Source organism: Macaca nemestrina, chromosome 4 (assembly GCF_043159975.1).
Source record: "Macaca nemestrina isolate mMacNem1 chromosome 4, mMacNem.hap1, whole genome shotgun sequence".
Taxonomy (NCBI): domain Eukaryota; kingdom Metazoa; phylum Chordata; class Mammalia; order Primates; family Cercopithecidae; genus Macaca; species Macaca nemestrina.
The window spans coordinates 182237114-182264314 of NC_092128.1; the positions used below are offsets into that span (position 1 = coordinate 182237114).

General features: G+C 38.7%; 1 protein-coding gene across 4 annotated transcripts in view; it reads right to left on the reverse strand.

Annotated features, from left to right (window-relative positions):
* LOC105472625 (bromodomain and WD repeat domain containing 1) overlaps nt 1-27201 on the reverse strand; it is a 132986-nt gene that overhangs the window by 70302 nt on the left and 35483 nt on the right. For all 4 annotated transcript variants that reach the window (XM_011726051.2, XM_071095725.1, XM_071095724.1 and 1 more), the window contains 9 exons: nt 26567-26667; nt 25491-25531; nt 23716-23814; nt 19688-19838; nt 19311-19445; nt 13419-13547; nt 13026-13251; nt 6840-7025; nt 3792-3975 (listed from right to left, as the gene is read on the reverse strand). In XM_011726051.2, coding sequence (XP_011724353.2) covers nt 3792-3975; nt 6840-7025; nt 13026-13251; nt 13419-13547; nt 19311-19445; nt 19688-19838; nt 23716-23814; nt 25491-25531; nt 26567-26667 — 1252 coding nt within the window. The remainder of the gene's footprint in view (nt 1-3791; nt 3976-6839; nt 7026-13025; nt 13252-13418; nt 13548-19310; nt 19446-19687; nt 19839-23715; nt 23815-25490; nt 25532-26566; nt 26668-27201) is intronic.

Genomic DNA, 27201 nt, shown 5'->3' on the forward strand with positions numbered 1-27201 from the left:
GTTTACTTTAACAACTCAAAGGAAAAAGGTTTAATACTGAAATCTTGGCCATGCTCCAAGATATAACTAGACACTCGACAGAGTGTAAGAGTGAATGCTGTAGGACAAAAACTGATTTTTAAGAAAATTGAATTTTTCTCTAAGTACGCCTGACAGCCCACACTCACACAGCCCACAGCACGCACTAAAGCCCACAGACTGGCCTAAAAGAATCTTTATATGGCCAAACACAGTGGCCCACGCCTGTAATCCTGGCACTTTGGGAGGCCGAGGCGCGTGGATCACCTGAGGTCAGGAGTTCACGACCAGCCTGGCCAACATGGTGAAACCCCGTCTCTACCAAAAATACAAAAAATTAGCTGGGCATGCCAGCTACTCTGGAGGCTGAGGCAGGAGAATCGCTTGAACCCGGGAGATGGAGGTTGCAGTGAGCCAGGATTGCGCCATTACACTCCAGCCCAGGCAACAAAAGCAGAACTCCATCTCAAAAAAAAACAAAAAACAAAAACAAAAACCTACGTGCCTGAATCCCAGGCACAAAAAGAATTATTTTACTGGTAAGCAACATTATATGCTCATAGCTCTGCACAGCTGTCTTTTACCTTTATGCTTTTATATCTATTACCTAAATTTTTCACAACAGACACAAACTTTTATAGTCAGAAATCAAATTTTTAAATACTCTTGATCCTTATCAAATGATATCCTAACATACAGTTATGCAAAATTCACCCTTGTTTCCACTATTGGAACTGTTGCCATGGGCAATGATCACCACATCTCAATCAAGTATCGCCTTTATAAAATCTCACGTGAGCTTTACTTTAGAAGAAAATGCTAGAAAAAGCTATGTTCTTTTTTATGAAAATTATATTATGGCAGAGAGCTAGCTGCCATTCTCCTTTTCTTCCTTAGAAACACAATCCCAATTTTTATCCAGGCTCTTTGCTGCTTTAAATAGACACTGTGTTACCTACTGTCCTCCTTAGCTTAGTATGGTCGAGTGACAACATTCTGGTCAATGAGTTATAAGCAGAAATGCCACGTGGGTACTTAAAGCAAGTTTCCTTGACTAGAAACGTCCTTTCTGACATATAAACATCTTTCTTCTTTTGTTCTAAATCTCAACCTACATCACAAATACAGATAGGTAACGGCTACAGCTTCAGCAGCTATCTTGGACTATGCAGTGACCTTAAGACTAGAAGCCAACGCTGCATGCAGTGGTTCATGCCTGTAATCCCAGAACTTTGGGAGGCCAAGGCAGGTGTATCACCTTAAGTCAGGAGTTTGAGACCAGCCTGGCCAACGTGGTGAAACCCCATCTCTACTGAAAATACAAAATTAGCCGGGTGTGGTGACCCATGACTGTAGTCCCAGCTACTCTGGAGGCTGAGGCAAGAGAATCGCTTGCGCCCAGGAGGCAGAGGTTGCAGTGAGCCGAGATCATGCCATTGCACTCCGGCCTGGGTGACAAAAGTGAAACTCTGTCTCAAAAAAAAAAAGACTAGAAGCCAAGCTCCATGATGGAGATAAGAAATACAGGAGTCTCAGTTTCTGATTAACTGTGGAACCACTATTCCAGCCTTAGATTATTTCTAGTCTTCCTTCAGATAAGAAAATAAATGCTTGTGTGTTTAAGAAACTAATTTTTCAAGTCTTTCTCTCGACACCTGTTTGCTTCCCTTGGTTTTGATAAAAAGCATCCCAAAATGACAGTTTTGGTCCTGATGACCATAAGACTTAGATGCCAATTTAAAACTTTATTATAGCATACTATATACACATTGATTTTCTGTATTTCTCATCACAGTTCCACATTTTGCTTTTCACTGTTTTCTAGTCCTTCCCAAATTCACAGAACAATATATAAGTACTATCTAATACCACTCCAGCATTCACTGAAACTCTTCTGGTTAAACATATAAAAACACAAAGATAAATTTATAAAATTATCTTCAAGCTATTAAGTTATTATGAGACACAAATATGAGAAAATACTGAAACATTTTAGATATCACTGAAAAAAGTATTTGCTGCTTCCATTTCAATAACTCAAATCAGTACATTACAACTCAGCACCAAACTACTGTCCATATTATAATTACAAAATATCATTTCTACACTTGATCTTAGCCAAAAGGCCTAGAAGCAATATAAAATATCATTTCTTAGGCTGGGCGTGGTGGCTCACACCTGTAATCCCAGCACTTTGGGAGGCCAAGGCAGGCAGATCACCTGAGGTTGGGAGTGCGAGACCAGCCTGACCAACATGGAGAAACCCCATCTCTACTAAAAATACAAAATTAGCCAGGCATGGTGGCGCATGCCTGTAGTCCCAGCTACTTGGGAGGCTGAGGCAGGAGAATCACTTGAACCCAGAGGCAGAGGTTGTGGTGAACCGAGATCGTGCCATTGCACTCCAGCCTGGACAACGAAAGCAACTCTGTCTCAAAGAAAATAGGGCTGCTTAAAAGACTAATTTCAGATATAGGTCAAAAAATTTACAAGATGAACTATAATACCTTCCCCTGTCTCATAGTAAGGATGCTATGGAAAACTACTAGTCATTTTCAAAGGATAGGGAGCCTTGAAAAGAGGCTCCTCATAGCTAGAAAACAGATGATTTAAACATCAATAAAGAATAACAGAAGTAAGTTAAACCCCAGCTATTTGATTTATACATTAAAACACACACACACATACAAACTGGTCGTTGCTGAATAATGAAAAGGAATAAATCTTTATTTTAAAGCGAAAGAAGCATCTACTCTGCCTTTCCTATACAAACTTTGCTACTGGATAATTAAGTATACTTGGGTAGATTTCTTTTTTAGAAGTGTCCTAGATAATAAATGAAGAAGTTTTCACAGAGTTAAAAATCATGATTTTATAACAGCTAATAAATTAATGATCTACACATTAAGCATTGATAGCTGCTAACATCACAAAAAGAGGCTATTTATGTGTGCCTTCTAATAGAATTATCATTTATGAAGCAGTCTTGCAAAAAACTGAAAACATTTATGACACCTGAAACAACTGGAACACAGCCTGGATATTTGGTTATACTGAGAAACCAAGGTATGGTTTTTATAAAGTATGGTAACGGCATTATTTTATACATTTTTAAATTTCTTACCTTTTAGAAATACACACTAATATGCTTACGGACAAAAATAATATTACATCTAGGATTTCTTTCAAAATAATACTGAAAGGACAAAAGTGGGTTTGTGTGTGTGTATGGATAAAAAAGGACAAAGCCAGGCGCGGCGGCTCACACCTATAATCCCAGCACTTTGGGAGACTGAGGCAGGCGGATCGCCTGAGGTCAGGAGTTCGAGACCAGCCTGGTGAACATAGTGAAACACTGTCTCTACTAAAAATATAAAACATTAACTGGGCGTGGTGGTGGGAGCCTGTAATCCCAGCTACTCGGGAGGCTGAGGCAGGGAATCACATGATCCCGGGAAGCGGAAGTTGCAGTGAGCCAAGATCACGCCACTGCACTCCAGCCTGGGCAACAAGAGCGAAACTCCGTCTCAAAAAAAAAAAAAAAAAAAAAAAAAGAAACGAAACGAGACTGGCTCTGAAAACCTTTAACATAGTAAAAACATTAGAGAATAATTTTGACATTTTCCTACCACAATTTAATAGTAAGATTCCTACTCATTACTAAAATATTTATACAATTATTTACACAATTAATGGAATACAGAATGTGTAAATAACCATATGAATATATTTTCACAGACAGAAACATCATAAATAGATATCCTAAAACAAACCTAAATATGCCTAGTGGTACCTCTGGTACAACCACTCTTCGTTTCCAAGCCTGCAGGTCACGTTCTGTAGCAATCTGACTGCGTGGAGCATTTTGATGCATCTGACGAACACCTTCAACTTGTCCACTACGACGCAGACCAATATTTGGAGGGGACTGAATGTCTAAGCTCAGTCTTCTAAAACCTAGGAAAAAATGATCAGGAAGTGATTCCAATACACTTTTAAACTAATATACATTTAGCATGTAACAAGCACACGTTCACCTAAGATGCCCACCAAAAATAAAGAACTAAGAGAAGTATCTACTGAAAACACTTTGTGAGAAAAATCTTTTTTAAATTAATTTTCTGTACAGACAAGGTCTCACTATGTTGCCCGGGCTAGTCTCAAACTCCTGGCCTCAAGTAATCCTCCCACCATGGCTTCCCAAAGTGCTGGGATTAAGGCATGAGTCACCGCACTCAGCCTGACAAAATCTTAACATGACTAAGATCAAAATGTAGAATACTGAACAAACATTAACTATTAAACCTAAATTTCAATTTTTACTAGACTTTCAGAAATTATAAAATGTACATTTTACATTATATATGCATTCCTAAAAACTGTGCCGTCTTCAAAATTGCACACTAAAAAAATGTCTTTTTGAACTGAAGACAGGTATCTGAAATCAAGGTGGTCTTACAACAGTAATCATGATACTCATGATTCTCAAGAGATAATCTGAGCCACCAAGGCAAGTAGCTGTCAAGATGGTTATTAAAAAGTCAAACAAATAAAATGTTATGGGTTAATGCCAGCCGTGCTTAAACTAGAGCTGGGCAAGTGGGTGATGAGGCAATGAAGACAACAGTGAAGCTCTGAGCCTGAGGGGCTGCTGTTAAGGTGGGTATAGGAGGCTGAGCAACCTCCCATGAGCTGGAAGCCACAGAGACCAGCCTCTGAGGAGGAAGTCCCAGACAAAGTGCTTATTTTCTTACAATACAAGGTGAAGGGGCTCCTGCTACTAACACAACAGAAAACCCGAGGGTTATATTGATACTTGTGGGAAGCTATAGAGCTGTACTCCAGCCATGCCAGCTCTTCTTGCCTAGGGAAAAATCCACAAGTGAATGCAACTTCTGCACTCTTCTATGTACCACACTGTATTTACCAATCACACATGTACCAATGTGCATCAGAGAACACACTATGCTTCACCAACTTCAAATGGCATTAAATGCCCCACTAGTAAACCAAGCATTTATATTAAAATACTATACATTGAAGAAACATTTTTGAATTGAGAAATATAAATTCCAAACTTAACTGCCCAAGTCATAGCATTATTCTCCAACAATTTGAAAACATGCATAAAGCTATTTATCACATCACTTATAACAGCAAAGTATAAGAAACAACCTAAATGCCCATAAAGAGATTACAAAGATTAGTTACTCCACACAGAGGAGGAGTACAAACCTGTAATAAAAAAAAAAAGGATGAAGAATTCTGAATTCTGTGAACTGATATGGATTTCTAGAATATATTGTTCAGGCAATACAGCAGGTGCAGAAGAATGCGTTTATGTATCTTGTGCCTCTTGCCATGACAGACTGAGGACATAGTATCAACTATTCAGTATTCCTGTCTAAATGTTTAACCTGAATCCAATTATGAGGAAATAATCAGACAAATCCAAATTGAGAGCAATCTTGTGAAAACAACGGGCCCGAATCTTTCCAAAGTACCAGTGCTCTGAGGAAACTTTTCAGGATTAAAAGACATAGGTTGGGCGCAGTGGCTCAAGCCTGTAATCCCAGCACTTTGGAGGCCGAGACGGGCGGGTCACGAGGTCAGGAGATCGAGACCATCCTGGCTAACACGGTGAAACCCCGTCTCTACTAAAAAATACAAAAAACTAGCCAGGCGAGGTGGCGGGCGCCTGTAGTCCCAGCTATTCGGGAGGCCGAGGCAGGAGAATGGCGTAAACCCGGGAGGTGGAACTTGCAAGTGAGCTGAGATCCGGCCACTGCACTCCAGGCTGGGCGACACAGAGAGACTCTGTCTCAAAAAAATAAAATAAAATAAAATAAAATACATAATCCTAAAATGTAATGAGCAGGGCTTCATTAAATTCTAAATTTTTCTAAAAACAGGCATGAGGAAGGACAAGTTATTGAGACAACTGGGAAGTGTAAGTAAGGACTCAAAATTAGATAGCAGTGCTATATCAACAATTATATTCAGCTTATTGAATGTGATCGCTGTATTATTGGTTATGTAAGAGAGTACCTCTAGTTCTTGGATGATACAAGATGAAGCATTAACGTATAAAGTGTCACAAGTCTTACTCTCAAACGCTTCAGAAAAACATAGAGGAATGTGTGTGTGCACACATACACACAAAAAAAGCTAAGGCAAGTATAGTAATATAAGGAATCTAGGTAAAAAATATATGGGTGTTCATAGTATCCTTCTTCCAACCTTTCTTTCCAAAATAAAAAAATAAAGTCTTATGCTGTAAGTCTAAGAGAAAAAAGTACTATTTTAAATGAATAACGAAACTTTTAAATCACACTGGACTAGAAACAAAGTAAATAGCGGAAATTAGAGGAGACTGGCGATTGTTCTGTATTTACTTCTACACTGCACTATTAAGGACTCAACACTGAAAACGCATTAAGTTTTCAAACTTTCTGATTCAATAAGAAAAATCATACTCTACCCAATACAGTTTTTCAAAAATTACCAATGTTAAAGCAAAGAAAAGCTAGAACTATGTTTTTATTTTAAAAAGCAATTTGTTATTCGCTCCTATTTAATACAATTTTGCAAATACTGTATATTTACAGCACAAAAGGCTTCAGCAGTACTTGAAACTCAAATACCCATTTGTTACTACATCACCTTACACCTCATAAAGCCACCTTCAGACTACTAATTAAGTTGTAAAAATACAATGTTTACCCAAGTTTCTCACATTGCATGTACCTGACAAAGACTTCATTTACTCTTTAATTTCAATGCAGCCATATTCAGGTAAAATATTTATCATTATCTATTACCTCTCCGGGGTGTTTCTTCACCATTTGAAAGTCCTCTTGGAGTAGTATCCTGATCGGCTCCCATTCTCTGATCTTGCTGCTGCTGCAACTGTCTTATCATTCCATCAAGAATACTCGATTCTGGGCTGCGTTCATCATTATCATTGGTTTGCAGGCTTATAATTTGTTCAATTACCTCTCCATCACCTACAAATTCAATTATTTAGTATATAATCATATAAAAGCAGAAAACAAAATTTCGTTAGGGTACAAATCAAAATACATTAACAATGGTCAGAATTCCCATTTTTGAAAAATAACCAGTTTAAAAAGATACTCTACATGGTCACCAAGAAGTCAGAGAAAAGATTCAAAGCCAACAGAAGTCTTCCTGTAGAGGACTAAATACTACGAAAACCTCAAAGCAGCCTCTGAAATTCCTGCAAGTGGAAACATGGAAACATGTTTCTGTAAAACTTTATTATGCTGTTTCCACACTAATGCCCCTCACTATACTCGATATATTTCACTAAAATCTTATTCCCCAGAGTCTCTAACAGGAACAGAGCAACTATGGGTCATTTCCAATGTCAAGAAAATCCCTGAGATTTAATTTCTTCTCTATGTCTTAAGAAAGGGGAAATAAGGGAGGTAAGACCTTTTTTAAGCCTTCAACAGACAACTTTAGCTCTCCCCCTGCCCCAAGAGTCCTCGGAGAACAGTGAAATTGATGGTGGTCATGACATAAGCCTCTCCCACTAATCTCAAATTACTTTCTTAGGTATGTTTTTAGCATAGTTAGTACCCATCAATTCTTACTTCAAGTACAGAAATTTTTTGAGATGGAGTTTCACTCTTTTTGCCCAGGCTAGAGTGTAGTGCCGCCATTTCGGCTTACTGCAAGCTCCGCCTCCCAGGTTCAGGCCATCCTCCTGCCTCAACCTCCCGACTAGCTGGGACTACAGGCAGGCGCCACCATGTCTGGCTAATTTTTTGTATTCTTTTTTTTTTAAGTAGAGATGGGGTTTCACCATGTTAGCCAGGATGGGCTCAATCTCCTGACCTCGTGATCGGCCCACCTCAATCTCCCTAAGTGCTGGGATTACAGCTGGGGCGTGGTGGCTCGCACCTGTAATCCCACCACTTTTGGAGGCCAAGGCAGGTGGATCACTTGAGGTCAAGAGTTCAAGATCAGTCTCTACTGAAAATACAAAAAAAATTAGCCAGGCCTGGTGGCGCACACCTGTTAATCACAGCTACTCGGGAGGCTGAGTCTAGAGAACTGCCTGAACCCAGGAGGCAAAGGTTGCAGTGAGCCAAGATCATGCCACTGCACTCCAGCCTGGGTGACAGAGTCAAACTGCATCTCAAATAAATAAATAAATAAATAGATAGATAAATAAATAAATAAAAAATAAAGGAGATTAATAAGGTAATAATCAAAAGGAATGCAAAAATATAACTTGCCACCATAAAAACATACAGAGAAACTGCGAAACCTCATATAGTATTATGGGATGGGCAAGGGGGGTCACATTTCCATTCTGCTAACTAAGACTCCCTTGCATATTACTGATAATGTCTTTATTATGGAAACCCATGAAGAACTTAAAAGAGCTAAATGTCATATCTCATATTAACTTTGTCTTTAAAAATCAGTAACTTTTTATCACTCTCAAAAAATGAGTTGAAAAGGCAGTAGAGCCTTAATCTAAAAAGATAAGAAGACTTTAATTAGTATTGCTTATAACACAAAATTTCTAAGATTACAACATGATGCTAAAGGGAAAACGGCAAAGAAGATTTCTAATCGTCATAAACCAAAATAACCTAAGTCTATATAGCTTTCCTTTTTTTTTTTCTTTTTGGTAGAGACAAGGTCTTGCTATATTGCCCAGGCTGGTCTCGAACTCCTGAGCTCAAGCAATCCGCCTGCCTCAGCCTCCCAAAGTGCTAAGATTATAGGCGTGAGCCACTGCGCTCAGCTTAACTTTTCTTTCATAGCACAGAACACTTAACTGTTAACTTCTCAAATATCACAATGTTAACTGTCTCTATGGAATAATACAATCGATACTGAAATACTGAAAGAGGGTTCTACCCATGAAAGCTTAACTGATAGAGGAAGTGGCCTTCTGCCATAAACAACTACAATACTGGAAAAAATATACATAAAACAAAAGCTTTCAGACATTGCACAATAGGCAGCACAAGACTGTGATCCCTGAGAGAAGAGGAACAATGGAGACAAACCCTTTGATTGCTCCAGATTACTCTCTGGAGGTAGTCTCCAAGTTACAGAACAAAAGAGAGAACCCAAACAGCATCCACAGATCTAACTGAGTTGAGGAGACAGAGATGAGAGTTTGCTGGAAGAGGAAAGTTAAAATACGCAGGACTGAATATCAGGAGAGTGAACTGCACACAAAGCTCCAGAGATCTGTAGTGAGGTCCCATCAATTATCTGACTAAATACTGATACATGGCCGGGCATGGTGGCTCACGCCTGTAATCCCTGCACTTTGGGAGGCTGAGGTGGGCAGATTACCTGAGATCAGGAGTTCAAGACCAGACTGGTCAGCATGGTAAAACCTCATCTCTACTAAAAATACAAAAATTAGCCTGGAGTGGTGGCGCACACCTGCAGTCCCAGCTACTTGGGAAGCTGAGGCAGGGAAACTGCTTGAACCCGAGATAAGCCAAGATCACACCAACGAACTCCAGCCTGGACAACAGAGCAAGACTCTGTCTCAAAAAAAAATTTTTTTAATTAAATACTGATATGTGTACGCATGGGGTAGAGAGGGGAAAACATAAAAAAGCAGTTGCGCAAAAAATTTGCAGAGCTCCCACAGAGCAGAAAATAGTTCAAGTTCCCAGGAGCCAGAATACACAGCAGAAGTGCTTTACGCACACTTCCAGTTTTAATATCTAGAATATTAAAAAGACATGTATTCAAATGCAGAGCAGTAAAGGATATAATAACTCCTATTATTTTGGTGCCACAACCAAGATTTGTGCTACACTGCCAGAAGTTTATTTCTACCCACCTGTGATCCATCAGTACAAATGTCAACACTATAAAAAAATAAATATCTCAGTATTGTTATGAAGATGGCTGTGACCTTGCAGACTCCATAAAAGGTTGCAGATACACCTATGGGCCTGCAAACCACACATTGACAATTTCTGCCCTAAAGCAATCATTACATACAAATAAACAGGTATTGCTAACAAGAAATTAGTGGAGGTCATGTGGAACACAAAAAAATCACCAATCCCAAAGAAGAAGAAAAAAAGAAAAAGGAAAAAGGCACAAAGAACGAAAAGAATATAGAGGGAACAAATAGGAATACTCTATGTTTGAACCCATACTATATGAACATTTAAGTGTAAACACTCTACACTTAATAGAGTACTTAAATCCCAATTAAAAGACAAGTTATCAAATTTGATATATAAAGACACAGATCAGCTGGAAGAATTGACAAAAGATATACCATGACAATACTTCTTTTGGATTGAAACTAAATCACCAGCTACATATAAAGTTAAAACCTAATGTAGATTACTATATGCTGGCTATTTCAAATGTTATTTTTTATTACTTTTATTGAAGTGTACTTGATATACAAAATTCACCAATTTTAAGTGTACAATTCAAGAGTGTGTGTGTGTGTGTGTGTGTTCCAAAAGAAGTTGAATTGGCTATATTAATATGAAACAAGACTCTTCAAAACAAAAAATATTTTCAGAAATACAGAGAAACATTTCATGAGAAAAGAATTATTTCATCCAGAAGACAAGCAATCCAAAATGTGTATGCACCTAATGAATGAGCTTTAAAATACATAAAGAACTGAGTAAACTGAAGAGAGAAATGACAAATTCCACGTGACAGTTGGATGTTTCAATCTGGATGATAGCCCCAAACTGGAAACAAACCTTTAACCATCAGTGAATGCAAAAACAAATGATGATATACCCATCTATTTCATGGGGCACTATCTGCCCCAATGAATAAACAGGAACAAACTACTGATACATGCAACAACACTAAGGAATCTCAAAAGCACCATACTAAGTCAAAGAAGCCAGACACAAAAGATTACACTTTGTGGCCAAGCGCGCTGGCTCACGCCTGTAATCCCAGCACTTTGGGAGGCCGAGGCAGGCAGATCATGAGGTCAAGAGATCAAGACCATCCTGGTCAACATGGCGAAACCCCATCTCTACTAAAAATACAAAAATTAGTTGGGTGTGGTAGCACATGCCTATAGTCCCAGCTACTCAGGAGGCTGAAGTAGGAGAACCACTTGAACCCAGGAGGCGGAGGTTGCAGTGAGCCAAGATTGTGCAACTGCACTCCAGCCTGCCAACAGAGCAAGACTCTGTCTCCTTAAAAAAAAAAAAAAAAAAAAAAAAAAAAGATTACACTTTCTATATAAAACTCTCTTAAAGGACAAAATTAAAGTGACAGAAAATATAACACTGTTTACAAGAGACTGAGAGAAAGGAGAGGACTGATTCCAAACAGGTCCTGGGGACTTTTGGGGGCGGTATGTTTTATATCTTGATTGTGGTGGTGGTTACTTGATTATTTAACATCTGTCAAAACATATTTGACAGCCTGGGAAACATGGCAAAACCCTGTCTCTACTAAAAATACAAAAGTTAGCCAGATGTGTTGGCACACGCCTACAGTCCCAGCTACTCAGGAGGCTGAGGTAGGAGGATCACTTGACCCTGGGAGGCCAGAGGCTGCAGTCAACCAAGATCGCACCACTGCACTCCAGCCTGGGCAAACGAGTAAGACCCTGCCTCAAAAAATAAACACACACACACACACACACACACACACACACACACACTCTTGAATTGTACACTTAAAATTGGTGAATTTTGTATATCAAGTACACTTCAATAAAAGTAATAAAAAATAACATTTGAAATAGCCAGCATATAGTAATCTACATTAGGTTTTAACTTTATATGTAGCTGGTGATTTAGTTTCAATAAATCCTCATCCAGAAACACAAATAGCATTTTTTCTTTAGTATCTGTAGAGAAACGCTGCCCTGCTATTAACACAAAAAAGAACTTGGCACTTGGCTACGACAGAGAAAAGTACAAGACAAACCTGGAACACCCTACATCCAGAAAAGGAAAGAAGTGACTGAAAAAGTATAAGGGACTTGGGAAAGGGCAGTTTCAAAAGGCTCTGAGAGTCAAACCTAAGGATTATGTGAATAATATAACCCACTAACCACAGACAGAAGCCCATACTAAAATGTAATGAGCCTCATCAATAAATAAAGGGGTGAGCAATAGACAGTCACATGCAATGATACATATGACACAATGATGGAACAATGATAAAGTTAGAAAATAACCACTTTGCAGTATTCACAGTAACAACTGATTCAGGCAAAACTCATCAATGGGTCCTAAAACTTGAGTGTAAAGTTTGACAATGAACAGGTTATTGACATACCTCCCCACAAATTACCATTAATTACGAAGAGAAAAATATTAAGTTTATAGTGAAGAAACTTGGCAAACACCACATTAACCAAGGGTTCAAAAACAACATTACCAGTAATTAGACAAACCACAATCATAAGCATCCTGACAGGATGCTCTATTAAGACTAGAACATCATTTATGTTGTATTCTGTCAAAAATGCATAACTGGAACCTAACCAAGAGGAAGCAGACAAACCCAGATTGAGGCCTTCTACAAAATTCCTGACCTATAGTCTTCAAATACATCAATATCATGGAAGTCAAAAACTGACAACCTGCTACAGATTAAAGGAAACGAAGAAACTATGACAACTAAATTTCATATTTCATATGTGGTCCCAAATTGGGAGAATTTTAAAAGCTATAAACAGACATTATTAGAATAACTGGAAATTTTTGGTTATACACTACAGATTTGATAATATTATTTGAATGTAAAATGTCCTAATTGTCATAAGTGTCTATGGTTATGTAAGAGAATGCTGTTCTTATTTAGAGGTAAATGGTGCATGAGGTCCAGAAGTTAAATGGTTCAAAACAATACACAGATAAAAAAAAGATAAAACAAATATTGCAAAATATTAATAACTGGGGGATCTAAAGGGAAGGAAATTCTTTATATTATACTTTAAGATATTCACATACAACTTTAAAAAAAAAAAAAAAAAGGACTGCACTTACTTGTTGCCACATAGCCCAGCTGTGGAATCAAATGTTCATCTGCGGAATTTTCTCGGCCTGGTACCAATCTCTGATACTTGGTTGGATGAGGATTTCCATCTACATCTACCAAGAATGGTGGAGGCATAAGATGAGGAGCCTGCTGAGTTTGCTCATCTAAGACATAATTATTAGAATCTCTAATAAGTGGTCGATAGTCAGTATGGAAGAACATCTGATCAGGAATCTAGAAAAATGAAGTTCACAGGATGACATTTTAAGGTTCATACATATTAAAGGAAACAAATGTTAAACAGTTAATTAAAACTAGAAAAACAAGGAAATCAAATCAGTCAGCTAAACTGTCAGCTCATAACTACTACTTGCATGCGACAACAAAGTATTAAAAATGACCTTTTCATATGGCTTGCTGCATCCAAAACCAAATATCAGAAGATGCCCATGAGAATCTGTACAGGCAAAATGCTGTCCATCCTGTGAAAACTTACAGTCAAACACAGCTCCATGTCCTTGTCCTTCAATCTAGGAAACACAAAGAGGAAAAAGTTAGGACCAATTCTATGCAAGTGATTTGCTATGTAAACTTGTTTAATGTGGATAACCTGTGACAATATAACCCTTCTGAAAAAAAAATTTAAAAACAAATGTTTCAGCCTGGCATGGTGCCTCACACCTGTAATCCCAGCACTTTATGAGGTGGAAGCAGGTAGACTGCCTGAGCACAGGAGTTCGAGACCACCGTGGGCAACATGGTGAAACCCTGTCTCCACTAAAAATACAAAAAATTAGCCAGGCATGGTGGTGTGCGTCTGTAGTCCCAGCTACTCGGGAGGCTGAAACACAAGAATCGTTTGAACCCAGGAGGCAGGGGTTGCAGTGAGCCAAGACTGCACCACTGTACTCCACTGCACTCCAGCCTGGGTGACAGAGTGAGACTCCGTAAAATAAAAATAAAAACAAATGTTTCATTAAGCATATACATCAATCGCTAGTCCCAAAAAATAAAATTCATTTTAGATATAACTAGCCTAGAAAAAGGTCTTCAAAGTTCTTCTAAGCATTAGTTCTCCAAGTGCTCAAATGAAAGCTAACAACCCAATCCAAAGTGAAGGCTTCTTTTACTTCTTATAAATAATTTCATAAATTTTTGTCTTATATATAATAAAAGGATAATAAGCTACAAGATAAATTAATGAAGATTAAGAAAATTTGGTATTCGTGAACTAAAATGAACACTTTCCTAGATTTTAAGGAGGGCTCTACTTCAGCTCACCAAGATGATTAAGCACCATGCAAAATTTGGCAATGCTGCCAGATCTCAAGCCTATATATGGAAAAGCCCACAGTCACAATTACCTGAACTTCAAAGTACCAGAGATTTCAGAAAGGATGCTCTAAATCTATCATGAGTGTAACCTTAAATAGATTATTTTTATACTGTTTTATTCTTCCTTTTAAACTGTAAAGTCTATTAGTTTAATACTATCAATTTATAGTTGTTATTTAACTCTGCAGGGTAGAGCTATACATGTTTGTTGTCTGCACCTTTAACTTTCCAGTAACTAAACATTGTGTGTTCAGTGTTGGAAAAATGAGACATCTACTCAGTAAGTGCGAGAACAAACTCACGTCCACACCCAAATAAGTCACTGCTTGAATAGTGATACCTCACTATTGCTGCACATGAATGGATGCCAATTATCGAACGTGGAAAAAATAAAGTTACTTGGATATTCAGAGGATTGCTGAATAAGATGTGCATATTAATTCATATTCTCTTAACATAAAAAGGAGGCCGAGCACGGTGGCTCAAGCCTGTAATCCCAGCACTTTGGGAGGCCGAGGCGGGTGGATCACAAGGTCAGGAGATCGAGATCATCCTGGCTAACATGGTGAAACCTCGTCTCTACTAAAAATACAAAAAACTAGCCGGGCGTGGTGGCAGGCGCCTGTAGTCCCAGCTACTCGGAGGCTGAGGCGGGAGAATGGCGTGAACCCGGGAGGTGGAGCTTGCAGTGAGCCGAGATCGCGCCACTGCACTCCAGCCTGGGCCACACAGCGAGACTCCGTCTCAAAAAAAAAAAAAAAAGGAAAAAATTGTGTTTGTGTATATATATATTTTTTTCCTCCAACTGATCATTAAAACATAGGAACACGGATTCATCCACATGGTCCTTCCAGGAGCCACCTGTGCCACAGCACAACCTGCACCTGTGTACCACTTTGCATCCCTGGCCTGGGACCGTCAGTCAGTTAAAGCAGACACTGGTGGAGAGGGAGTGGCAAAATATCAAAGCTGGCAAGCTGAAGATGGTGGCAGCAACTCTTCCCGTCGTACACGTGGACTTAACTGCACCAAAAGAATACTTGCTGAGATGAAAGTTTTCTCAAGTGGGCAAACCTATCTAAGCAGAGCAAGGAAAACGGGGATTCACTTGTAATTTGAAGCGTCCTCTACAATGATTCCTGACAAAATGCAACCTGCAACTGTGTATGGAGAAAAATGTCACATTAAAGTTTATTATGTATTCATGAAATATTGTTGCTATTAGTAACTGACAACTCTATTTAGTTTATCTAGAATTAGGAATTATGAGCCTCTCAGCTGAGCAGTAAGGAAATGTCAGTAAACAAGGCCAATGTTCGCTATGCAACTGGAAAGATCATTGTTGCCCACGTGAAGTTTTCTCAGATTATTCTTTGGCACAGAATTTTTCCACTAATATTCTGCTTAAAGCCTAAATTAATGTAGTTTTTGTTTTGAGGAGTTAAATTCAGGATGTAATATTAGTTCTGAGTTTCAAAGGATAGTTAAGGTAATGGATGTTATCCTATGGATTTTAAAACGATAGAAAAATTGTCCAAGAATGCTTAGTTCTTTTTCCAATAATTTGAACACACAGAAACACAGCTTTCAGAGATGCCTAATCGTGTATTTGTACTTTGGTCATACTATTTGAAATGTTTTAGAATGCATTTAATCAAAGGTCTAAGAACCTGAGACTCAAAGGTCTAAGAATTCATCAAGAGGGTGCTACTACACTGCATCTAAAATACATTACACAGGCCAGGCACAGTGGCTCACGCCTGTCATCCCAGCACTTTGGAAGGCCAAGGCAGGCAATCACAAGATCAGGAGATTGAGACCATCCTGGCTAACACGGTGAAATCCCATCTCTACTGAAAATACAAAAACAAAAGGAGCCGGGCGTGGTGGCAGGCACCCGTAATCCCAGCTACTCAGGAAGCTGAGGTGGGAGAATAGCATGAACCCGGGAGGCGGAGCCTGCAGTAAGCTGAGATCGCGCCACTGCACTCCAGCCTGGGTGACAGAGCGAGACTCTGTCTCAAAAAAAAAAAAAGTACACTTTGAATTGTAACTCAGTATAAGCTGAAGAGTAAACTCACAAAATGTCTCACACATATAAAGCCTTAAAAATGCTAAAACCCTTTTACACAATAATTCCTTCAGAATTTATCTCAGGGAAATAATCATGTACAAGGCTATTCAAAGTGCCATACATATTTTAGAAACCACTTAAGTACTCAACAATAGAAATTGTGTAAAAGTTAACTTTCTTCTGAGACAGGATGAATTTATACTCAAAAATACATCCATAAATTCTTTAAAAATAAAAATTTCAAAAAAAGATTTTTACATGAAATAAGATTACAAAACTACGTGCAAGCACATTTACCCATGTAACCAACCTGCACATCCTGCACATAGCAGGTAGCCCCTGAACTTAAAAGTTGGAGGAGGAAAAAAAAAAAATACCACTGTATGCAAAGATGCCAACTAATAAATATGGAAGGAATGATGCCACTGGAAAATCTTCAATGGATCCAATATTTGTGGGTAAAAATTTAATAAGAAACAGGTTATTTAGTCTCAAAAGAGCTAGTAAAAAAATTAGTTCAATAATTATATTGGGAGGTCAAGGCAGGTGATCACCTGAAGTCAGGAGTTCAAGACCAGCCTGGCCAACATGGTGAAACCCTGTCTCTACTAAAAATACAAAAAATTAGCTGGGTGTGGTGGCAGGTGCCTGTAATCCCAGCTACTCGGGAGGCTGAGGCAGGAGAATCGCTTGAACCCAGGAGGTGGAGGTTGCAGTGAGCCCAGATCACACCATTGCACTCCAGCCTGGGGAACAAGCAGAACTCCATCTCCAAAAAAAAAAACAGAAAATTATCACCATAATAAGGGGACAAATAAATACCACGTCCTCCTAACATGATTCATGAAGGACACAATATCATTTATGTTTTACTTCATTTAAAAAACTGTAACAATCTAATCATGAAAAAATATCAGACAAAACTGAGGACACTCTGTAATAATACTTGCTAATATTCAACAAAAGTTAAAGGCCAATAAAGAGGAAAAACAAAAAAGGCTGAGAGGGGCCTGATGATAATTAAAGAAAACTAGAGGCCGGGCGCGGTGGCTCACGCCTGTAATCCCAGCACTTCGGGAGGCTGAGGCGGGCACATCAAGAAGTCAGGAGATCAAGACCATCCTGGCTAACACAGTGAAAACCCGTCTCTACTAAAAAATACAAAAAAATTAGCCAGGCGTGGTGGTGGGTGCCTGTAGTTCCAGCTACTTGGGAGGCTAAGGCAGGAGAATGGCGTGAACCCGGGAGGCAGAGCTTGCAGTGAGCTGAGATCGCGCCACTGCACTCCAGCCTGGGTGATAGAGCGAGACTCCGTCTCAAAAAGAAAAAAAACAGAAAAGAAAAGAAAAAAAAGAAAACTAGAAAGATACAACCACTTAAACACAATGCATGAGCTTGAACTGGATTCTGGTCCACGGAGCAAAATGTATCTAAAAAGATGTTACTGGCCGGGCGCGGTGGCTCAAGCCTGTAATCCCAGCACTTTAGGAGGCCGAGACGGGCGGATCACGAGGTCAGGAGATCGAGACCATCCTGGCTGACACTGTGAAACCCCGTCTCTACTAAAAACTACAAAAAACTAGCCGGGCGAGGTGGCAGGCACCTGTAGTCCCAGCTACTCGGGAGGCTGAGGCAGGAGAATGGCGTGAACCCGGGAGGCGGAGCTTGCAGTGAGCTGAGATCCGGCCACTGCACTCCAGCCTGGGTGGCAGAGCGAGACTCCGTCTCAAAAAAAAAAAAAAAAAAAAAAAAAGATATTACTGAGACAACACAAAAAAATTTGAATATAGACCTGACTAGATAATGCTATTTTATAAATGTTAAATTTCCTGATTAGTAACTATAATTATGATTATGTGAAGAAGTTCTAAAAAGATACAGTAGTATCCTCATTTGGTTCTAGAATACACGTATGCAAATTTTTTTTCTATTTTTTTTTTTTAAGAATATACCTGTGCAGGCCGGGCGCGGTGGCTCAAGCCTGTAATCCCAGCACTTTGGGAGGCCGAGACGGGCGGATCACGAGGTCAGGAGACCGAGACCATCCTGGCTAACACGGTGAAACCCCGTCTCTACTAAAAAATACAAAAAACTAGCCGGGCGAGGTGGCGGGCGCCTGTAGTCCCAGCTACTCGGGAGGCTGAGGCAGGAGAATGGTCTAAACCCGGGAAGCAGAGCTTGCAGTGAGCTGAGATCCCGCCACTGCACCCCAGCCTGGGCGACAGAGCAAGACTCTGTCTCAAAAAAAAAAAAAAAAAAAAAAAGAATATACCTGTGCAGAAAGAAAAAGGTTAGGAAAATCTAATAATGTTTTATTTCTAGATCAACCATCTTGGGAGTTTTCTTTTTTAAGAGAGTGTCTCACTACATTGCCCAGGCTGGTGTTGAACTCCTAGGCTCAAGCAAGCCTCCTGCCTCAGCCTCCCAAAGTGCTGGAAGTTCAGAGTCACCACACCCAGCCCAGGGTTACTAAAAATCCAGTAATCAAATACTGTAATATTTGGTTAATATTGAATATTAATAATGTCATTTTATTATTTTATGTTACCATTTTTATATTTCTATTTGTTATGAAATATTTCAATAAATTCAAGTAGTGAAAAAGTTTTTATAATTGCCATAATTTTACCAATTTAAACACATACAGGCACACAAAATGCTGAACAAGTAACTTAAAAATGTCTCCCTCATATAAATCAGTCATACAGAGAATTTCACGTATGTATGTATATACATGTAACTGTTTATATTTAGCAGGCTTTGAATATGCTGATTTGTAAAAACACACTGCCAAAACAAGCAGATCAATTTCTGGCTAAGCCTTGTAACCCAAACACTCTAAACAAATTCAAGCATGTATCAAGGTACATCTCACTTCACTTACCATATTAAAATAATGTTTCATCTTGGTACCTTTTGTAATATCCCATATAAATATGCTGCCATCGTGTCCTGCAGATAACATAATTCTGGAATCAAAGGGATGCGTCTCCAGAACAAATACTTCATCAGCATGTCCCTTTAACAAAATCGTAACATTAAGGAGGGTTTACAAGTTACAAATTGAAAATTTAAAAATACATACTGTTACAGCATATACTTTTAAAAATGTATTAGACAATAATTTATAATTATAAAAATTTCTAATCATTTCATAGTTTACATGAAAGAAACTTGTTCAGTATATTATTTTTATAGCTTCAAAATTAAAATCATAGTTCAAAAAATCTCATTTGTTACACTGTACCAGAAACTACCTACCAGTAAGTTATGAAGCAGTTGTCCAGTGTAAGAATTCCACACTTTGAGGACATGATCATTCACAGCTGTGACAACAATGCTATCATTCTGATTCCAAGCTATCATTGTTACTTTAGGTTTCATAAACCTTTCCTCTTCCGAAGATAAATCCCTAACAAAAAAATACACAACATGTAAACTTATTTAGATGGTCGGCTATACAATGTATACAATCCTTCATCAATACAAAAATAAAGAAATCCAACCCATGTGCCTATCTCGTCAACCCTACAGTGAGTTCATCACAACTGACCCAGAACAGATTTTCTAGAAACAGTTTAGGGCAAAACCTGAAGAAGGAAGGGATAATTTAGAAATAGTACAGAGACTGAATAAGCGCAGATTTTAGGACACCATTACTGCTTATGAAAGCAATGCTTTTTCTCCCTATTTCTTTCCTATTATTTCCTTCCTCTGAATACAAATCTATTGCTAACACTTACTTTCAACTGTTTCTCTCCATAGAAGACAAAAAAAATTTTAGGAACACAAAAATAAGTTAACTCATATTCATATCCCCAATGTTTAGAAAAATAACTGACACACAGACGTTCAATCTGAACTGCAAATGGGACTATTCTCATCTCTTTATACAACTTTCCTACAGTCTACTCCTATAGGCCCCTTGGCAAGAACGGTCTTGGATACACATGCCTGGAATGTTTTTCATCCTTTATAAAAGTGTTATGGAGGGCCAGGAGCAGTGGCTCACGACTATAATCCCAGCATCTTGGGAGACCGAGGCAGGCAGATCACGAGGTCAGCAGTTTGAGACCAGCCTGGCCAACATGGTGAAATCTCATCTCTACTAAAAATACAAAAATCAGCCTGGTGTGGTAGCACACACTTGTATTCCCAGCTACTCAGAAGGCTGAGGCAGGAGAATCGTTTGAACCTCGGAGGCAGAGTCCGCAGTGAGCCAAGACCGTACCATTGCACCCAGCCTGGGTGACAGAGCAAGACTAGGTCTCAAAAAAAAAAAAAAGGCTATATGCAAAGGGTCTCTGTATTATAGCAGTCAACAGTGAGGTAGGGAAGGCCTAAAGGTACTGAAATAATAGAATATGTTTTAAGAAATTACAAGCATCAGCCAGGCACGGTGGCTCATGCCTGTAATCCCAGCATTTTGAGAGGCCGAAGCGGGCGGGTAATGAGGTCAGGAGATCGAGACCATCCTGGCTGACACGGTGAAACCCCATCTCTACTAAAAATACGAAAACAAAAAACAAAAACAAAATTAGCCAGGCGTGGTGGCGGGCGCCTGTAGTCCTAACTACTAGGGAGGCTGAGGCAGGAGGATGGCGTGAACCCAGGAGGTGGAGCTTACAGTGAGCCAAGATTGCACCACTGCACTCCTGCCTGGGTGACAGAGCAAGACTCTGTCTCAAAAAAAAAAAAAAAAAAAAAAAAAAATTACAAGCATCTAACATGTTTTAATTAACAAAGGCCGGGCACAGTGGCTCATGCCTGTAATCCCAGCACTTCTGAGAGGCCAAGGTGGGCAGATCACTTGAGGCCAGGAGTTCCAGACCAACCTGGTCAACAGGGTGAAATCATGCCTCTACAAAAAGTACAAAAATTAGCTGGGCGTAGTGACGGGTGCCTGTAATCCCAGCAACTCGGGAGGCTGAGGCAGGAGAATCGCTTGATCCCGGGAGGCTGAGCTTACAATGAGCTGAGATCGTGCCACTCTGTCTCAAAAAAAAAAAAAAAACAAAAAAAAAAAAAAAGAAAAGAATACAGCTATAAAAATATGAGTGCTATAAAACAGCTATCTACGTAACTACAAAAGAAAACACACACAGAAGAGAGAATAATTCTAACTAGATTGATTGGTGTTGAGGGTAGAATAATATTAAGAAGTAAAATGGAGGCCGGGCACAGCGGCTTACACCTGTAATCCCAGCACATTGGGAGGTCAAGGTGAGTGGATCATGAGGTCAGGAGATTGAGACCATCCTGGCTAACATAGTGAAATCCCGTCTCTACTAAAAATACAAAAAAAATTAGCCGGGCGTGTGGCAGGCGCCTGGAGTCCCAGCTACTCGGGAAGCTGAGGCAGGAGAATGGAGTGAATCCAAGAGGCAGAGCTTGCAGTGAGCCCAGATCACGCCACTCCCGACAGAGCGAGACTCTGTCTCCAAAAAAAAAAAAAAAAAAAGTAAAATGGAATAAAGGCAAAGACTCCATTCTTCACTTTAAGCTAAAAGGCTTTCGAATTAATAACTTAGGTTTTTTGTTTTTTTTTTTTTTTTTTGAGGCGGAGTCCAGCTCTGTCACCCAGGCTGGGGTGTTGTGGCTCCATCTGGGCTCACTGCAACCTCTGTCTCCTAGGTTCAAGTGATTCTCCTGCTTTAGCCTCCCGAGTAGCTGGGATTACAGGCACATGCCACCATCTCCAGCTAATTTTTGTATTTTTTTTAGTAGAGGCAGGGTTTCACCATGTTGGCCAGGCTGGTCTCGATATCCTGACCTCAGGCGATCTGCCTGCCTCAGCCTCCCAAAGTGGTAGGAATACAGGCGTGAGCCACCACGCCCAGCCACAAATTAATAACTTTGAATTTACTAACAGGTATGTTGCATTTCATCAAGTTGATATGCCAATATTAGAACACTAAAACAGATCAATCAATTCCTACATACAAAAGACTCTTGTTTTTCAAGATTTGAAAACAAGAAAACTTAAAATGAGAAGATATTTTCTCATGAAGAAAATTACAGGAAAAGTCCCCTTCATGGATGGAGTGTGTCAGCAAGAAAACTAAACAGTTTTCAGTCTCATTTAAAAATTTTCATTCCAGTTTTGACACTGATGTTTCTATTTTGCTTAATAAAACAATAATAGGTGAAATTGATTTTAAATTATCTTCACCCCCATTCCCTTTCATTATTTCAACTAATCAAGGATTGCCAGTACTCACTTTCATACTGAGATGTAACATTGTTATATATAAGATTTTTTAATTTGTTTATGAACAAGGGTTATCAAATTTCCAGTATATATACTTTTCATTCTCCATCACAGATAATTCCACAAAAATAAGAAGATCAAATTTATCTTGAAAATGCAATACAATTCTTTGAGCTACAGCAGAGAATATAAGTCAATTTCTGTTATTAAAAACAAAGCATTTGGGAGGCAGAGGTGAGAGGATCACTTGAGCCCAGGAGTTTGAGACCAGCCTGAACAATAGTCACTACAAAAAAATAAACATAAAAATTAGCCAGGCGTGATGGCTCATGCTTATAGTCCCAACTACTCGGAAGGCTGAGAAGGGGGTACTGCTTGAGGCCAGGATGTCAAGGCTGAAGTGAGGCACGAGCATACCGCTGCGCTCCAGCCTGGGCGACACAGTGAGATCCTGTCTCAGAAAAAAAAGAATTTTTTAATAGAAATAAAGCAGACATGATTTCCAAAAGAAAATGTGGAAACATTTCTCAGAAAAACTGGTATGAAAAAGTGCAAAGTTAAAATTAGGAAACAAATTCTAAAGTAAAATCCATGACTTTTATTTTTAGACAGAGTCTCACTCTGTCGCCCAGGCTGGAGCTCAATTTTTTTTTTAACCTTAACAATAAAGTATGTTTGCTTACCCTATTTCCCAGCCTTGGCTCTAAGCTGCTTTTAAAATTTTTCAAAAATCCTATCCATAGAAAAGTACAATTTCCACTCTTAATGTACCTGAGTCAATTTTATCTTTTTTACTTGTGGAAGCTTTTAAATGCAACACCTAAGAAGAAGGTCAATGCTCTGAGCAATAGAAAAAGTACATGTTATTCTTTGCTACACAATGTAAGGATAAATTTATCTGGATGTATCTGGTTCACCTAATATGCAGTAGGCAGCTATTCGCTTATGCCACAGCTCTTCATAACAGAAGGTAGCTATAATCTCAACAAAATAACCACTGAGAGACACACACACACACAGAGAGAGAGACATAGATCAAACACCTATGATGCACCTACTTCTAACAATCTCAACTTACCCTGAGATTCTAGTAGCCATATCCAATAAAATGCTCCTCCATTCTAACTGCTCAAATCTCCAAATCCGTGCTGTTCCATCTCTGCTACCACTTAGGAACCTTAAAACATGCAGAACAGGATCTTACTATATTCACACACTTTCCAACAAGGTCTACAATTAAAATCACATGCAAAAAAAGAATGTAATGTAGCTGTCCTGACAACAGGACAATCCACAGGTGTTAATTCAAAAGACAGGTATTTAGAGCATATCTGGATGGGAAAAAAAATTTGGTTTTCTATGATTTGCCTGGCCCTATGAAATTAAAACACACCTCAAACTCAATCAATAGCTTTTCAAACAGATTTAAGTTTTGAGAATACAATGTATAAGAATGCTGAGAAAAGGCCGGGCGCAGTGGCTCACGTCTGTAGTCCCAGCACTATGGGAGGCCAAGGTGGGTTGATCACAAGGTCAGGAGTTCGAGACCAGTCCGACCAACATGGTGAAACCCCATCTCTACTAAAAATACAAAAATTAGCCAGGCGTGGTGGCGTGTGCCTGTAATCCCAGCTACTCAGGAGGCTGAGGCAGGAGAATCGCTTGAACCCAGGAGGCAGATGTTGCAGCACAGTGAGCCGAGGTCACGCCACTGTACTCCAGCCTAGGCAACAGAGTTAGACTCCGTCTCAAAAAAAAAAAAAAAAAAATGCCAAAAAAAAAACAGAAAAAAGTTTTGAAGAATAGGAAAATAAGGGCAATAGCTCCATTTTAAACACCTTATTTGTTAATTCAAATTAATTCATGTTGGACACTGTGTAAAAATAAATCAATCTATTAACAAATTAAGTTCTCAACAACTACAGTTTAGCAAAGGTACCTGACACATAATGGAGGCAAAGAAGGAGGATACGATTTAAATAATAATTTCTTTGCAGGATATAATCACAGTGGTTTCTTAGAAACTACCCAAACAAGAAATTTCATGATCCTTACACGTTATTTTTTCAGTAAATCAGACATCCAGCCAAAGAAAAACTACTTTTGGTCACTAGAAGCTGGCAGAAACTACAATTCTAAAAACTTACATTTCATGTGTTTCTCCCCCAACCCCTACCCTAGACACTTTTCATTCAATTAATATATTTACTAATAAATATCTGCAATATACAAAGTGACAGTGACTCCAGCTAATTATATATCATTTCAAAATTTCTGAGATTTCAGATGTTCTGACTACAGAAAAATGCTAAGTATGTGAAGTGGCAGAGATGTTTATTGGCTTGATTTAATCATCACACAATGTAAACATACATTAAAACACCACAGTATAGTTGCTCCATAAACATAGACAATTAGTCAACTAAAAATAAAAAATAATGGCCGAGCGTGGTGGCTCACGCCTGTAATCCCAGCACTTTGGAAGGCCGAGGCGGGCGGATCACCTGAAGTCGGGAGTTCGAGACCAGCCTGACAAACATGGAGAAACCCCATCTCTACTAAAAATACAAAGTTAGCCAGGCATGGTGGCGGGCACCTGTAATCCCAGCTACTCAGGAGGCTGAAGCAGAAGAATAACCTGAACCCAGGCAGCAGAAGTTGCGGTGAGCTGAGATCATGCCATTGCACTCCAGCCCGGGCAACGAGAGTGAAACTCCGTCTCGAAAAAACAAAATAAAAAATCATAATATAAAGGGAAAAAATATATGCAAAATGACAGGTTAGCTACACTAATACGTAGCACATTGTAATTTGCCTAATAACACACACACACATATACAAACACACACTTACCGATCACCATTGTTACAAAATTGGATACTATCTACTTTATCCTAAAGGAGGGAAAAGGAGAAATACAAAAATGATCATCTACATGGTTTGCGAATTTGAAAAAATGAAGTTTTATGCTAGAAGCCTATTTGCTTTAACAAGCAAAATATGTACTTGTGTTGCTTAGCCCCATCATTCAACATGTTTTATAATTTTAAGTGAAGACTAACTACAAATCTAACAAGACTACTAAAATACAGCTTTCATTTGAAAGAAAGGCACATCTAACAGGAAAAAAAGCCTTGCTTCTAAACTTACAGCATTATTTATAATTACAACTGTTTAAAATTACTTATATGAAAGTGAAATGTGTGTAAAGTGCTCAAAATATTGGCTTTAAAGTAGCTAAAAACAAGGCATTTTCAATTGTACAAAAATTGTTGTTTTAAGTTATTTAAATCTGTATTTATCAAATAATCTCTGGATGTGGACTGGCTTTCCCAAAAGCTTCAAACAAAAGATGACCTTACCCTGACCAGTAGTACTTCAGAACACTGACAGTTTTCTATCTTACTATACATTAATAAAACCACATTCTTATTTCATGGGCTTGGTTAAATAGGCCCACTTAAAACTAACCCACCCAGATCAACTGTCATAATCAAGATTTTGAACATAAAGCTAAAATAACCACTGTAAAATATCAGGCCTCTCAAGAGCTAATCTGAGTTGCCAATGACACACCTCACTTTAAATATAATTCCTTGTATGCTTAAATTAAAATTAGAATAGAATTAACAAAATTGTACCTAGACATTTTCATTTTTATAAATATACAAATATCTCTTTAACAATATTTTAACTGTCAAATTCAAAAATTTAAAAGATAACATTCACAAGCAATGACTTATCTCAGAAATGCAACTATGATTTAATATTTTAAAACTTAACACCATCAAAAAGTTATAAATGACAGTTCATTTGTTCAACAGAAGAAAAAATTAAAAATAAAAGTAGAGCCAATAGCAATGCCCCTTAGCAGTAAGAGGAATAGTATTAACAATTAATCTAAAGGATTTTAAAACGTGGATGCTTACAGTGTGGCTTTCAAGTTCTGCGATTTTTTCGGGTGCTTCAAAACCCAAAAAATACATTCTGATTACATGATCAGTACTACCTGTGGCTAAAAACATACCACCTGAAATAAAAATGGTAAAGTTTAAACATCCAGTTTATAACAAATACCTGAACAAATCAAATTTCTATATTAAAATATAAAAAGAAAAGATCATTTACTCTAAAACTAAGTGTATCTCAACAGTTGCATTTTCTAACTCACAATATAGAGCTTATAAAACTGTATTTGTAGCTTTAAAAAACAAAATTAATTCAATCAATCTGGAAACATTCACAATCTCCTCCTGCTTTGTGTTTTGTTTTTGTTTTTTTTGTTTTTTTTTTTTTGAGACAGAGTCTTGCTCTGTCGCCCAGGCTGGAGCTCAACGGTGTGATCTCAGCTCACTGCAACCTCCACCTCCCGGGTTCAAGTAATTCTACTACCTCAGCCTGCTAAGTAGCTGGGACTACAGGTGCACGCCAACACGCCCAGTTAATTTTTTGTATTTTTAGTAGAGATGGGGTCTCACCATGTCGGTCAGGATGGTCTCAAACTCCTGACCTCAGGTGATCCACCCGCCTCAGCCTCCCAAAGTGTTGGGATTACAGGTGTGAG